Source organism: Mercenaria mercenaria, chromosome 1 (genome assembly GCF_021730395.1).
Source record: "Mercenaria mercenaria strain notata chromosome 1, MADL_Memer_1, whole genome shotgun sequence".
Taxonomy (NCBI): domain Eukaryota; kingdom Metazoa; phylum Mollusca; class Bivalvia; order Venerida; family Veneridae; genus Mercenaria; species Mercenaria mercenaria.
This window is the reverse complement of record NC_069361.1, coordinates 5,601,983-5,612,456: the sequence shown is the minus strand read 5'-3', so window position 1 is coordinate 5,612,456 and position 10,474 is coordinate 5,601,983. Positions and strand designations below refer to the sequence as shown.

The 10,474-nt window shown below is 34.8% G+C and overlaps 1 protein-coding gene across 2 annotated transcripts; it reads left to right on the top strand.

Annotated features, from left to right (window-relative positions):
- Nucleotides 1–5,832: 5,832 nt before the first annotated feature.
- LOC123545093 (uncharacterized) lies at nucleotides 5,833–10,201 on the top strand. Of its 2 annotated transcripts, none has more exons than XM_045331376.2 (5): nucleotides 5,833–5,971; nucleotides 6,149–7,599; nucleotides 8,048–8,207; nucleotides 8,613–8,745; nucleotides 9,019–10,201. In XM_045331376.2, exons 2-5 carry the CDS (start codon nucleotides 6,158–6,160, stop codon nucleotides 9,396–9,398), a joined length of 2,115 nt encoding a protein of 704 aa, XP_045187311.2. In that variant the 5' UTR covers nucleotides 5,833–5,971; nucleotides 6,149–6,157; the 3' UTR covers nucleotides 9,399–10,201. The 2 variants fall into 2 exon arrangements, with proteins under 2 accessions (XP_045187311.2, XP_045187312.2); XM_045331377.2 differs by having other exon boundaries at nucleotides 8,613–8,749; nucleotides 9,019–9,157.
- Nucleotides 10,202–10,474: the final 273 nt, after the last annotated feature.

Sequence of the window (10,474 nt, the reverse complement as noted above, 5' to 3'; positions counted from 1 at the left end):
TTGTGCATCTTCTGTTGAAACTAAACCACATTTGAATTTCTTAAACCAACGAAAAAGACATGTCATTATGCCCATAAACAGAACATATTTCATCAAAAATGTCTTTACGCCCTATGCCAAGAATACAACGATTCTAAATATAGAACCGTATTTCAACGGCGTACGCTGACCTTCTTCCAACCATTTTTGTATTAGTATACACGAGCAGGCAATGTTTGGCGAGCGATAGACACAGGTAAAGTGAATGGATTTTAATGGGTGTGGTATCAATGTAACCCAATAATCTACCCAATAATCTTAATTTCCTCGAGATAACATTCTAGATGCATTCATATTTGAACAATCGTCGTAGCGTCTAGCTACTACACATGCGGTGTTTCTCAAAACAGTTTAACCAAATACAGTTGAAAAATTATCATCACCCAAAATCTTTAGCGAAGTTTGTTAACCACATCCCCATAAAAAATCGGTCTCCTAACTATTACTGAATTTTAAAACCAAATCAGAGGTACGATAGTAAAGTTTAGCAAAACATTTACACAATTTGTGATAACGGTAGCCTTGCTGAGGAAGTTTATTTGTAATTTATTGTTTACGTTTATTGAAATCCTCAACATGACAAGACGTTCTGGCAAACCGAATTATCTGAGAAATATATACCCTGTAAGATGTAGCCCGAGGTACATCCCCATCCAAATGGGGGGAAATTTACAATACTAAAATTAAACTGGATTATCTATAACAATATAAATGAGAGAGAGAGAGAAAGAGAGTGGAAACGAAGCTGTAAAAAGTTGTTCCACACTAGTTTCTGTCCTGGCCTGCTCGCCTCTAAGCTTGTCATCAAACTCGAAGATATTGGGATGGTGTTTGTCGACGATCGTTTTAAATCGACGATGCCAGCCTTCTAAATGGTTGTTCGTTCTAGGTTCACTGGCTAGAGTACGTGCACGCACATTCCACAGTGAATGTTCAAACTGTGGCTCACGCCACTGACGTTTGAAGACCTGTAAATATAAACAGTGCTTTCATGACAGGGCAATTCATGATAAGTGATAGATTGATATAAGCAAAATATTTTGTGAGTTCGAATCCTCATGATTTTTTTTCTGATTTTTTTTTGTTCATTACCTACTTAAGCATGTGAATTTTAATAAAAAATGAAATGAAAACCATGTACTTACCATAGACCCGTCAAGCTTTGTTCTGCTTTTGTAGCGGAAGGCACCGATTAAGTATCTTCCATATATGGAATGAATTCGTGGGCCGCCTCAGGGATAGCCTCGCAAAGTTCTGCAAAAACAGCAAAGACAGCATCTTGAGGCACAAATGCTAGGGCTGTAAACATTCTCAAACTTATAGCAAAGTTCCCATCCTCGACATATCTCATTCCTCATCCAAGATCACTAATCTTGCGCCAGTGGGCCTGTACCAAGGGAAAGAAACAGCATTCAACCTTTGCCTCTGGATAAACATCTTTGAATGCCTTTGAATGCCTTAATACATGGATCTTCAACGTCCACCCTAAACTGAGATACGGACACCAGAATATCTCTGTTTTCGGCTTGCTCACGAATCGATGAAAACATTTCACGGTACATGATGTAGAGATGGTACCTAAAAAAAATCAAATTCATCTTTACATATTTTTTTCAGAGTGAAATGATAGCTAAGTGCACGAATTTTCTAAATATATTTATGGTTTTCTTCTTCTCCATGTAAAAATTAGTAGAATTATTTGATATATAAAAAACGACTTTTTCAAAATATCTGAAGCAAAATGGACAACTCTTGTATTGACCGTTTTTCAATGATTTTAGGATTTCCCCAATTATAGTCTATATCAAAAGCTTCCACAGCTAATAGAGTATAATGTAAGTTTGGACTGCTTTCAACACTTTGAAAGAGCCTATACTGAACTTCCTTTTGTCTTTTAATAAAGTCAAAATCCAAGACTAGCCAAGAGTCTAAAACGCTTGAAAAAATTCTTAGTGTAAGAGAATGACATGCTCTTTATCGTAAGCTTGCCAAAACCATACCAAAAATTTACCTGAAAGAAGTTATTTAAGATTTTATAATGTAAACAAACCCCTACACCATTTTACCATCAATATTTCCAATTCATAAATGTACTCAATTCAGATGATAATTGCTGATATAATGGTAAATGATAGGCCCCAACAAAACACTTTTTTTTCTTAAACAGTTTAGGTCATAACTTAATGTTGATATGTGAAGTTACTTGCTTACTTTGTTAAAAACAATAAATAAAACACCTTATAGCTTGTTTAAAGTATTTGACCTGCATCGAAAATCATCAAATAAAGTAAACTCCATATGCTTTTTCAGCATTCATTCGTTTTTCAGTTAAAGCAATGGGCATGATAGTTCCATCCACAGAATGTTGAATTGCTTAAAATACATTACATAGTCATTACCCATGAGCCACCTTCAAATGTTGTAATTACAACCACTACCTTAAAACATTGTATTTATATTCGATGACAATGAATTTTTGTGTTACATTATTTGAAATAAAGTAATCCTGAACAGTAAAAGAAACTCTTCCAAATGGCTAAAGCATAAGAAACACTTTCAAAGTGATTCATTATAGTGATAAATATGCGCAATCTAGCTACTTTGTTACACAAAAGTGATACCAATTTATCTTTTTGTTATTTTTCATTGTTGGATTTTACATTTTAATATATAAATTTTGTGTAAACCAATGTATCATCATTAAGAACAATACACAACTTTGACTAAAAGGTCAGAACTTAATAACGTTTCTTAATTTCGTAAATTTTATTTAAAGGAATTTATGCATTATTTTACATTATCTTCATGCATAACTAAACTTTCTATTAAGGCCTCACTACAACTTATAAAATAACTGTCGGTGTAAGCCATGAGAAAAGTGTGCAAATTGTATATTGAATACAATGAGATTTAAACAAATGTAGGTCATATTTTGTCTGTCTGATCAGCTGTTGGAAAAAGGACCTATCTGAGTTTTCTTTCACTGTTGTACAATATTTTATGTTAGCTCCAGTTAATTGGTCAATTCAGAGTTGTTCCCCTTAGATTTACTTGGGTAGGTACCATCTCTACATGATGCGGGTTTTCCTTGTAAGGATACAGAATGCAAGTGGTAGTAGCTGCCCCATGACCATTCCATGTAAAGTATAGAGTTGATAGAAATGCTGGGGAGCAACACTGAAAGTACCGTCACCGAACCATACCGAGCTGCGACACAGGTGCCTCAAATGCATATTAGTACAAAATATAAGAAGGCGTTCATTACCTTCTAGCTGGTGATCACACAGTAACCATTGCTTACCAATAATCGAGAATATCATGAAGCCATATATGTTTTTAAAAAATATATATATTTAGATATTAATTAGAAAATGTACATTTATGGTTTTCATTTTTTTTTTCTATTTGAGAAAAAAGAACATTCGAACCTATATTCATGTATAAGAGATATATATTTACATTTTTGTTGGATGTACGTTAAAATCACTCATCTATAGATATACGCAATACACTTTGAAAACGCCAATATATGTCATATTAAAATGCCGCCATACACACTTTGAACACGTCCTTGCGTACCATATCAAAATGCCGCCATACACTTTGAACAAGTCCATGTGTACTATACTAAAATGCTGCCATACACTTTGATAACGCCACTGTGTTCCACATCAAAATGCCGCCATACGCATTGAACATGCTCGTGTGTACCACATCAAAACGCCACCAAACACTTTGAATATGTCCTTGTGTACCATATTAAAACGCCATACACTTCGAACAGTCCCATGAGTACACATCAAAATGACGCGAAACACTTTGAACATTGACGTGTGCACCACATCAGATTGCCGCCATACACTTTTTACAAGCACATGTGTACCACATCAAAATGCCGCCATGCACGTTTAACAGCCCATGTATAAACTATACCAAAATGCCACTAAACACTTTGAACACGGCATTGTATAATATTCTAAAGTGCCGCCAACCACTTTGAACACGTCACTGTATACTATACCAAAGTGCCGCCATACACTTTGAACACGTCACTGTATACTATACCAAAGTGCCGCCATACACTTGAACACGTCACTGTATACTATACCAAAGTGCCGCCATACACTTGAACACGTCACTGTATACTATACCAAAGTGCCGCCATACACTTTGAACATGTCACTGTATACTATACCAAAGTGCCGCCATACACTTTGAACACGTCACTGTATACTATACCAAAGTGCCGCTATACACTTGAACACGTCACTGTATACTATACCAAAATGCCGCCATACACTTTGAACATGTCTACATATACCATATCAGAATGTCGCCATTCATACAAAAAGGCCGACAAACCCTTGGAGCACATTTTGTATACAATACTAAAATGCCGCGAACAACCACATATAAAAATAAAAACTTAAAAAACGCGATGCAATTCTAAAATACCTATAAATGGAATAAATATAACAATAAAGGTATCTATTGTAATTTGTCATAATTTTAGAAAAAGATAAATTAAGATTTAAAAAAGAAAATTCTGATGTTTCAATAATTAAATGAAAATAAAATTGAATTGTAATGTAAGACAGATGGTACACTTTGACACTTTACGGCAACTTGTCATCTTTCAGAATTTCGTCCACCAAAATTTGAAACTAATTACAGGTAGTGAATATTTTAATAATGTGAAAATACATCTCTCTAACAGAAATAATTATAATTCACATATAATTGTTCCTTAGGAAACAGAATTTATGAGTAATTGTTTTTGGGTATTACTTAACAATTTTCTTATTATACTGAGAACATATTTCTTCGGTGCCTTACAGCTTGTTCGGTAAATTTGTCATGAAATAATGATATGAAACAATATAAAGTCTAGTGTGAGAGACTGAGTTATAAACTGTGTATGTTGATAACATTGGAAATACATCAATTGTGGTGCTAGTATACTATGTCAACAAAATATTTTGCAATCTGAAGATTGTTTTTAGTGTGAAAAGAACAATTACATCTTGAGCTACAGAGCAATCCTACTAGCACATTATTCATGAAAATTTTATTCTAGAAATTCTCTAGGATCTGGTGCTAAATATTGAGTATCCTTTGTACCCTGATTCCAAAGAGTTTTTCCAATGAAAATATTTTGTAATGTGCAAGCGGTGACATCTAGCCAGGTAACATGAAATTAATATAGATGTTCTCAGTGGTTGGAATGGAAATGGCACAGTGCACAACACCATGAACGTAGGTACGAAAGATCCATCCCCAAGGAATGTTTGAACTTGTATGTGCATAATCTTGGATACAGAATTTTCATCTTCACATATTTCTAAAATTACTACATTATACATTTTATTTCCTGAAAAACAGGAGCCTGGTTACACTTCACGGCAATATTTTTGAGAGCGGGCTCATTAAGGGCTTTTCTTATCTTTCAACAGTTTCATTTCAGAAAATAATTATCTCAACACTACATTAGCTCGGACAAAAGTGCCTTTCGAAATGCTGCCCATTTACAGACTAAGATTCGGTAAATCTACACCACTTCACATGTCTGCACAAAACGTAACATTTCCACGAAAGGAAAAACATAATACAGAGTATATTTAAGTAAATATATTTTAATGTATTTCAAATTATTAGTAGGAATGCATATTACAAACATCACTATTGAATTTTATAAAAAAAAAAACGAAATTTATTTTTTATCACTAACTTAAATATCTAAACACAATAGTGTTAAAGGGAAGTTTATAAATACATATTTATACAAGGATTGTATTGTTTATTTTTAAAAGCGGTAAGGAAAACAAAAGACGCGGACATTAAAGTTTATGAAAATGCATCATTGTTGTCATTCTTCGGCTGAATTAATACGTAAAATGTTTAAGTAATTAAAGGATTGTTTCGGCATGTACAGGTAATCTCATCTTTATAACAAATTTTGCAGTCTAAAAAATTTAAAAAAATGCTTTATAGTTTTAATTTAGTATGATGCCCTGGTACAGTAAAAAAAACATTTTGTTATGTCCATGAAAAAAATGTAATCTTTATCATGAACTGTAATTGAGTTTCTGGAGGTTTTATTATTTAACAGAATGACAGAATGGCGGCCAAATGCAGAGCTCAGCATATATGTTTTAGTGTCGACTTGTGTGAACAGGCTGTGAATCATCTCGAAATATTAAATACTGTTCACAATTTTCCTGACTTGAAGGAGCCTGAGGTTTTAAGACATGCTTTGTACAGATACGAAAGGTTTTGGCTTCCGCTAGCTGCTGACCATCCAGAAGAATGTCTTGCGGCTCCACTCGATGTCGAATTTGTTTGGTACTGTCATATGCTAAACCCGGAAGCCTATGCAACAGATTGTCACAAAGTCGTTGGTACCACAGTAAACCACAAGCTGTACAGTCGGAATGACTTTCTTGAAAAACAGAAGACAACTGAGAAACTCTGGTCACAAAAATATAGAAACAAATGCGAACCATTCACTGTTGATCGCGATGTGAAATATTGGGTCACGGAAAACCAAAGTTATCAATCTAGGATATCAATCGATATTGTTGCCATAGCACAAAAGCAGATTGAGTTTTATTACCAAGTCTCGTTGCCCCATTACCGTGACATCAAATTCCTCGAAAACTCTGTACTAAGATACAAGCAGTTTCTATATCTGAAGAAAGTGACACAAGAGTTTCTAATACCAAGCTGCGATATAGATCTGACATGGCGTTCTCACTTACTTAATCCCGTAGTATACAAGGATGATATGGTGAAAAATGTTGGTCATTTACTTAACCACGGTGGATTTTTTCATAATCGTTGTGAAGATTTACAACTTCATGAGTCAGAAAAAGAAACAGAAGAAGAAACAGAAGAAATATGGAAAACCTTCTTTCACGAGAAGTATTCTTTGTCCGGAGCAATGTATCGCATTCCACCTACCGGACGCCTCTATAACACAAGTCGAGATGATGTGTATATGTTTGAAACTATGTCAAGCAAATTTACACTCAAAAAGTTGACATTAACTCTTTGCTCAAAAATGTTAAGAAACGTGAAATTGACAGGATTCGGTGTCAGAAATAGTCAGTTCAGGAATAAGTTGTTTACGTTAAAACGTGTGCTCAATTTATCTTCTGAGACCAACACTGTAATATGGAGAGATGCCGGAAGCTATGACCTTGACACGAATTCTGTTTATGGTATAGGTTTTCAGTTACATTTATGGTTAGGACGACTTTGTTGTCAATCAACTGAAACATGTGTTAGTACGAATATAATTGAAATATTGCAGTTTACAAACGAAAACTTTAATGCAGTAACTGGTGGAAAACTCAACTCTCATATTGTATTTGACAACGCAATTTTAGATATTAAAGGACAATTCTCACCAGTGGAATGTCAAACAGCTATCTTTTTCCTGAAGAGGGGCCATTACCACATGGGAACAATCCCGGACCATGTTTTACATCTCTGCGGGCCAGCTGAGAAGGAGAAATGTTCATCCGGAACAAGCAGAAGTTGTTATCAAGCAACTCACAGGTATATAGCATCAGATCAAAACCTTTTTTTTTATTATGGTATGAGCTTTAGGTAAATTTACATGAATACTTGACTGCGCAACAATAGTTATTCCTTGAGATTGTACAGAAGTAAAATTTTGGTGAATGTTTCATATCAGTATGTGAACAGCATACGGGAGGTAACTACTGTCTGGGATTACATTAATACTAGGCAGTTTCTTTCTTGTTAAGCACTTGAAGACAGACATGTAGTAAAAATTGTTTATGCAAACTATTGTCTGTTATAAGGGTAAAGCACAGTCTAGCTCTGTTTTTCTTCCAATTTGAATCTAAATTTAATCCATCTTGTTACCTAAACAATAAAATATTTAATATCATGTCAGATTTAAAACTAAGCAGCAATTAAATATTAAGCTTACTGGTTTGCACAAATATTACAATATACTTACTTAATTTGTATCTTGTAGTCTGAATCCTCTTGTACCTGGAGCTTACAGAATGAATATTACAGTCAGGACAATTCACAATTACACGGTCCCCTTGTCAGTGATTCAAGTATTCTATAATGACAAGATGGCCGCCATAGCTCATGTAATAGCATCAGATCAACTTCCGCTGCCAACACAAGTAAGCTTTCATTTAAATGTGATACATGTCACGCAAACATTTGTATATGGGACCAATAACGGCCAACAGATATCGTCCTATGACATTGGTCCGATGATGGTCCGACATTAAGCCGATATCAGGCATCAACATCAATCCGCTATCTATGGAACACTCTATCGGACCGGTATTACCAGTTTTGCAAAACATGAGAACCATATTGGTCCGATATCTGCCTGATATAGAATGCTTGCTGGGCACTACATTATACGCATCCAGTTTAACTTTTAATCTGTTTGTTGTAGATAGTTAAGAAAAACAAAATTTAACCTCTTTGATGAGTTTTAAAACTGTTTAAAATAATTCTCAGAACTAGAAGAAATTGTTTGGTGCGTAGTGATATGTTTTAGATATCATTCGTCACAGGTTACCAAAAATGAAATCACACTTGACCCATCGCAAGGAGAGAAGGCTGTTATTATAAAGAGTAACACAGGTGACTGGGGCATAGTTCTTGGCCGGTGGGTGGATCTTACACGTGGTGTCAAAGGAATTGGTTGTAAGTGAGTTTATTTAACTCCAGATCATCCGCTTCAGATTATTACTTCACTGTAATATAGCCTTTATATTAACAATATATTAGATAATAATAGAAGCCTTCAGTTTCATAAATCGTTTTATCATAAAACTGTTTCTTAGATGGTTAAGGTAAGAAATGGAGTCAGTGGATATAACTTTGAAGCATGCCACTAAAGTTGAATACATTTTGTAGGAGTATTTTATGTGATAAAATCAATATCACTGAACTCCAGTTATGTTATCGTTATTTTAGGTGAGACAGCTTCTCCTGAAAACCCTGGTTCACTGTCAGTTACGTTCTACAAATGTACTACAGGGCAAACAACAACTCTCTCCCTTGAGTACCATTCCAACGTTTTCAACTTCTCTCTGGAATCTGCAGATGTTGACCTAAAGAAAGGTATCATTCGGATAGACACATTACAAAAAGAAATCGCAGAAAATGTTGCTATGGCATTTTCTGTCTCACTGTTACATGTGCTATGTGCCCCTAGATCAACGCTTTCGAGGAAAGTTAACGTCGTTAAATCTGAGGTGAATTCCCAAGAAAAGAAATCCGCACCTATTTTTCCAAGTAACGAAATGGCGTTTCTACTGGCTGCTGGTTCCGCCATTGATCCGCTACCAAACTGACATCACTACTGTACGGACACGTTTTCTGATGTTGTTGAACCGTTGTTTTAGTATTGAAACAACGTGGAAGCTATGGCGTAGCTGAGAAACTAACATTTTAATGCCGCAATAGTACTACTGAAACTGGCATTATGCACTCAGCTTTATTTCGGAATAGGATAGATAACATCTATCTTCGAGTCATTATGATTACGCACTGCAGCTGAAGTATACTTTTCTCAATGTTGACGACTACTGTAAATTCTCGTGGCACACTGTTTGTATATATCAGAGAAAACAAACCAGCTTTGATGTTGGTTCCGATTATAAATAATTTGGTTCAAGAAGCGACACTCTTACTAATATCTTAGTCGCAAGGGAACCTTAAGTTGATGTTACTGTACTCTTTTCAAGGCTTTGTTTCGATACATCCAATACTATGCTTGCGCTAATTGTAATATTTAGCGAGGTAATTGGTATGTTGTGTTCTGCGACATGTGATAGCGTGTAATTTCGTCACGTGCAAAACACAGACTGAAATATTCAATGTTTGCCAAATGAGATGGTATAGATAGATATTCTTTATTTCCTCCATAGAGGAAGAGCATATAATATTTACAGACAATGCAAATGTAGTATATATACAAGTTATTTTATTGACAAATCACAAATCATTTCTTCTGATGTTTTCTATGCGAGAGTAAGAGCGCAAAGCACAAAGTATCTTAACAATTTGCGGGCCCATTTTTCCTATAAGCGGAGGCTTAGTAAATCTCCTTGTCTACATAACTTGTTCGATTTCAGAATAAATCATTACTGCATTATTGGATTTGATTGAAATTTGTTAATACCATGATAATAAAAAGAGCAGTCGCAATAAACATGGTTTATATTGTCTATAGATATGTCTTTGCGCCGCGCCAGACCAATTAATTTGATAAATGTTTTCTAACAAACACTAACCTATACAAACAGGTCATACCAGATTACAAGTTTGGGTATATTTGACTATACAGATTTCCGTTAAGTGTGTATTTATTTAAAGTTTGTTTTAAAGATACTGCCAACCGCTAACATAATGAATATTACGACCTAAA

What these genes read in the sequence shown, in the direction of transcription:
- LOC123545093 (XM_045331376.2), top strand. Translation starts at nt 6,158, where the DNA reads ATGGCGGCCAAATGCAGAGCTCAGCATATATGTTTTAGTGTCGACTTG. An exon ending in TGTTATCAAGCAACTCACAG is followed by an intron (nt 7,600 to 8,047) that starts GTATATAGCATC and finishes TGTATCTTGTAG; the next exon opens with TCTGAATCCTCTTGTACCTG. An exon ending in AACTTCCGCTGCCAACACAA is followed by an intron (nt 8,208 to 8,612) that starts GTAAGCTTTCAT and finishes CATTCGTCACAG; the next exon opens with GTTACCAAAAATGAAATCAC.